Raw genomic sequence first — 5,048 nt, 5'->3', positions numbered from 1 at the left:
CACCGGTCCGGTTATAAATTAAAAAACATTGCTAAAATTAAAAAGGACTAAAAATCAAAATATAACTAAACTTACAGGACCAAAACCCAAAATTAGATACTTACAGGACCAAATCACAAAACAAGCAAACTTACAGGACTATTTTGGCTATTAACTCATATACTGGTAGAGATTTCGGTGGTATTTTATTTAAAAAAAGGAAAAGAAAAAAAAAAGGACTGAGGAGTCGAGCATCAACTAATGTTTGTTTAATGGTTCATTTTTTCCCCTAAGCGATACAATTTTGATAATTTGCATGATATGTCCCGTATTCTCTGTGGGAGTACTGGTTAATTCTCCTAAACCTCGTCTTTGCCTTAGAAATTGGAAAGACAATTAATGTATATGTTATAAACAAATATAATATTTAGAAAACTCTACGAAAAAATATTATGTTGTTATGACACAACTTCAGTTCATCATACCCTCGAATATGAATTTAAGAGCATAGTTTTGATTATATAGCATAAAGATGGTGGCGAAGTAAATATTGGGACGCGATCGATTATCGTTAATACATCAATAGTTTTTTTTAATCCAATTTTTTTCTTTATTTAATAATTGCTGTGTTTTTTAAGTTAAGAATATAAATATGAAAAATGCCATAGGTACAATGAGTCTTACAAATTAGATTACTGATTGTATTTAAAATTACAAAATTATACTTATACTTAATTTGGAAAAAATCTTTCAAAAATGCATGTAGGATAATTTTATAATTTTAAATATACTTTATAACACAATGCATAAGACTCATTGTACAATGTAATATGATCCTATAAATATATATATACAATCCAAACATCCAATGATGATTAGAATATATTTTTATTGTACATATTCTTGATTGTTTATATTAAAAGAATTTCATATTCTTGAATAGTCTGGCTATCAAACAAATAAGGACACGGAATTTAGTTTGGACAGCAAGATATATATACATATATATAATGTATTACAACATTGTTTTGTTGATTAATTTTTATTCTATATATATATATTAGAACGATCTGTATCATGATATAGATCCGTGAAATTGTATTAGAGAACCACTTGATTTGTAACCCACAACCCATAGCTACTATCACTCAGAGGATTAAACTTTGGATTAACACAATAACATACGAACTACACTATCGGTTAAATTGCATTGGGTGATTGTCGTTGAAAAATATGTTGATGGAGAAAATCGAACAAGCAAGTAATCACCTACACTACTATCAAGTGATACAATAAAAAGATGTATGTGTAATAAAAAGATGTATTGTGTATGGTATTGGTAGGTATATATATAAGACGGTGTGCGGGAAGTAAAGAGGAAAAAGCACCGTTGCGTATTGATATTCCTTCCACACATATCGAGAGAGGGAGAGAGAGAAAGAGGAAAGCAACAAAAAGGTGTGGGTCAAAGAGGATTAAGCAGAATTGGCGAAAGGTGTCAATTACTGAGAGACCGCTGTCGGCAATGAGGAAAGACGGAACTCCGCCGTCCGCCACCGCATATCCCATCGGAAAACTCTTCCTCTGCTTCGAGACCAAGCCTCTTCTCGCTACATTCCTAGCTCTGACGCTGGTCTTGCTCCTTCTCAACCTCCAGCCTTACTACGAGAATCTACTCTCCCCGCCTCCACGATGCTCCGTTACCACCCAATCTTCGGTGCCTATCAGGTCCGCCGCCGCCGTTCCTCTGGGGAACAAGAAGCTCATGAGGTCCCCCGTCGATCCCAACAAGCGTATTTTCCAAGCATACGGAAACGCCGCCGCCCTCTTTGTTCAGATGGGTGCGTACCGCGGCGGATCCCGCACATTCTCGGTGGTGGGCCTGGCTTCGAAACCCATCCACGTCTACGGTCGTCCTTGGTACAAGTGCGAGTGGATCCCTGACAATGGAAACGCTTCCGTCAGAGCCAAGGCCTTCAAGATTCTCCCCGACTGGGGCTACGGCCGCGTCTACACCGTCGTCGTGGTGAACTGCACCTTCGATTCCAACCCCAACGCCGACAACGCCGGAGGGAAGCTGATACTCTACGCCTACTACACCGGCTCCCCCCGCCGGTACGAGAAGTTCACCGCCTTGGAAGAAGCGCCGGGCGCGTACGACGATTCCAAATACCAACCGCCATACAAGTACGAGTACCTTTACTGCGGTTCGTCCTTGTACGGGAACCTGAGCGCACACAGAGTGAGGGAGTGGATGGCTTATCACGCTTGGTTCTTCGGCTCCAGCTCCCACTTCGTATTCCACGACGCCGGCGGCGTGTCGGCCGAGGTCAGGGCGGTGCTGGAGCCATGGATCCGAGCTGGGAAAGTGACGCTGCAGGATATCAGGGCACAAGCAGAGTACGATGGATACTATTACAACCAATTCTTGGTGGTGAACGATTGCCTCCACAGGCATCGTCACGCCTCCAATTGGACCTTCTATTTCGACATTGACGAGTATATTTATCTTCCCAACGGCAACACATTAGAATCTGTGATGCGAGAATTATCAAACACCACCCAGTTCACCATCGAGCAAAACGCCATGTCCAGTGTCCTCTGCTTGAACGATTCCTCCGATTACTCCAGGTACTTACCCAATTCCGCAAATCTTTATCCATTCATTTTAGTTTTATACAATTCTCCTACTTAAAAACTTACTTGTTTCAAATCTTTTCCTTAATTTCACCAACATTTTCACAAAATTATGTTCGTTATAATAGTCATTTCATGCATTTATCGATGATCCACGGATCAGAAGTTAGCTAGCTAGGAAGGAAATGGGATCTGGGACAGACATGATTATCTTTCCCAGTTTTGGCAATAATTTTTATTGGGAAAATGGTGCTTTTATTGATGAAAAATGGAATTGGAGAGCTACTGTGTGTATGAATTTGCTGGCATACGAGAATGGTCCCTTTTTTTGTCGTGTTGGATTGGCATTTGCATTTGCATCTGCCTGTTCTTTGCTAATGGCCGTTGCTTCTTATTATATTCATTTGTTGTGCTGTCATTCTTACCATGTGGCTAAATAAAGCTAATCATTGGGATTATTTTAATTATATCTGTTGTTACTTTCGAAAAATGTCATCTCATTTACTTAAAATTTTAATCTCTCCCTCATTAATATAATTGAACTACTAATTATTTTTTCTTTATTATATTATTTGGTACTAAAATGTCATGGTATTCTTATGTGATGTTTAATTTGTGGATATCCTCAGGCAATGGGGTTTTGAGAAGCTGGTGTTCAAGGACTCCCGGACCAGAATAAGAAGGGATCGCAAGTACGCCATACAAGCAAAGAACGCATTCGCGACGGGTGTGCACATGTCCGAGAACGTGGTCGGCGGGACACGACACAACACGGAGACCAAAATAAGATACTATCACTACCACAACTCGATCACCGTGCAGGAAGAGCTATGCCGGAACATCGTCCCCTTGACAGCCCGGAACACGACGACTTGGGTCGATAAGATCTCGTATGTGTATGATGATAATATGAGATTGCTGGTTCCTGTGATCAAAGAATTCGAGAGGAACACCATTGGAGGAGGAGGTCTTGCTTCTTCCCAATCACTCCCCCATTCCCATTCTTGAAATTTGTTTATGGCTTTATATCATTACTTCATGTATAAAAAAGGTATGGTGCATATTTTTTTTTAGAAACAAAAAAAAAAAAACCCCCTTAGAATTCAATTTCTATATAATTATATTGTTTTGATCAAATCTAGTAATAACTTCGGCCTTATTTTGCTTCACATGTCACACTACCTCATTGTGTGGATAAAACCCCATATGAAATCTTTGGGCATCATTGGTTGAGTCGAACGTATTGCCCTTGGGATAGATCAAATGATCATATCATTATTTAAAAAAAAATAAAAATTGTGGAGTCAAATATGGGTCTTGTGTTTGGATCCGATCAAAGATGATTACTACATCTATATCGAGGGCAAAACCTCAACTCTAGGATCTGATCATAAATGGCATAATTTCTAGTCACGCGGATTGTTTTAGTGTTGTGTCTCATTGTGAACATAATTCAAAAGTTTTGATGAACTATTCTTTGAGAAGAGTAGGTAAGTCTTTGACTAGTGTTTGGTGAGAAGTTCGATTTCTCTTACGTACTAACGTCTTCTCAAATGAACATATCACATGATTTTCCCAATGCATAAATATCGTAGTTTGTACGTTATTACATTGATTTACGGTAATTGCTTAAGTGGCTTGCGGATTCTCTGTCATTAACAAAAACAATTGATGAACTAAAGACGTGGTGGCGGGAGAATGTGAACAGAAAGTGATAAATAGAAATATAAATGTTGATTTTGGAAAATATTGATAATTAAATTAAATTAGTATATATAACATGATTCGTGCTTATATTAATATTAGATTATATAAATTGAATATTAATTGACAGTGGAATAAAAATGATGGAGACTAATGCATGCTGAGTTTGGACGTTGGGAATTATTACGAGTTATGAGAAATTATGGATTTGGTGGGAGAGTGATATACGTGCATGCATTTGATAACAACTGGTGCCCCTAGTCCATCTGGCTGTCAACCACAGGAGTTGGTAAGCTGTATATTCAAATGTATCATTAATAAATTATTATTACCGGTCGAAACACACGCACGAAAAGAAAAAAGAAAACAAAACATAACATAACATAACGAACGAAAAAATATGGAAGCAGTTTATTTTATATGAATTAAAATAAAATGTCTCAATTTTTTTTATATTAGAATAGTAAGAAAAGAAATAAAATGGAAAGATAAATGTGGAATATTGTGTTGATTATATTGATTAATTGTAATTTTGGGATGATAAAACAATGTCACGCATAATTTGGATATTACCCATATGCTAGGATCTCATCTACCGTCACGCAACGTCAAAAAAAATCTAGTTATTTTAAATGATCTAATTTTATAGGGGTTATGTCTCTTTAGGATTTTCACGTTGTATTATATACGTGTACATATATTATATGTGTGTGTATATATTTATATTA

At 37.4% G+C, this 5,048-nt stretch overlaps 1 protein-coding gene across 2 annotated transcripts; it reads left to right on the top strand.

Annotated features, from left to right (window-relative positions):
- The first annotated feature begins 1,354 nt into the window (after positions 1–1,354).
- LOC140873064 (galactan beta-1,4-galactosyltransferase GALS1) lies at positions 1,355–4,726 on the top strand. Of its 2 annotated transcripts, XM_073276055.1 has the most exons (3): positions 1,355–2,610; positions 3,246–3,583; positions 4,451–4,726. In XM_073276055.1, the coding sequence occupies exons 1-3, from the start codon at positions 1,505–1,507 to the stop codon at positions 4,456–4,458; spliced, it is 1,452 nt and encodes a 483-aa protein (XP_073132156.1). In that variant the 5' UTR covers positions 1,355–1,504; the 3' UTR covers positions 4,459–4,726. The 2 variants fall into 2 exon arrangements, with proteins under 2 accessions (XP_073132156.1, XP_073132152.1); XM_073276051.1 differs by lacking the exon at positions 4,451–4,726 and having other exon boundaries at positions 3,246–3,762.
- The last annotated feature ends 322 nt before the right edge of the window (positions 4,727–5,048 follow it).

This window comes from Henckelia pumila, chromosome 1, assembly GCF_033568475.1.
Source record: "Henckelia pumila isolate YLH828 chromosome 1, ASM3356847v2, whole genome shotgun sequence".
NCBI classification, from domain to species: Eukaryota; Viridiplantae; Streptophyta; class Magnoliopsida; order Lamiales; family Gesneriaceae; genus Henckelia; species Henckelia pumila.
This window is presented reverse-complemented; position numbering and strand designations above follow the sequence as displayed.

Coding starts and splice junctions, on each gene's coding strand:
- LOC140873064 (XM_073276051.1), top strand. CDS start 1,505: ATGAGGAAAGACGGAACTCCGCCGTCCGCCACCGCATATCCCATCGGA. Junction 2,611..3,245: donor GATTCCTCCGATTACTCCAG/GTACTTACCCAA, acceptor GGATATCCTCAG/GCAATGGGGTTTTGAGAAGC.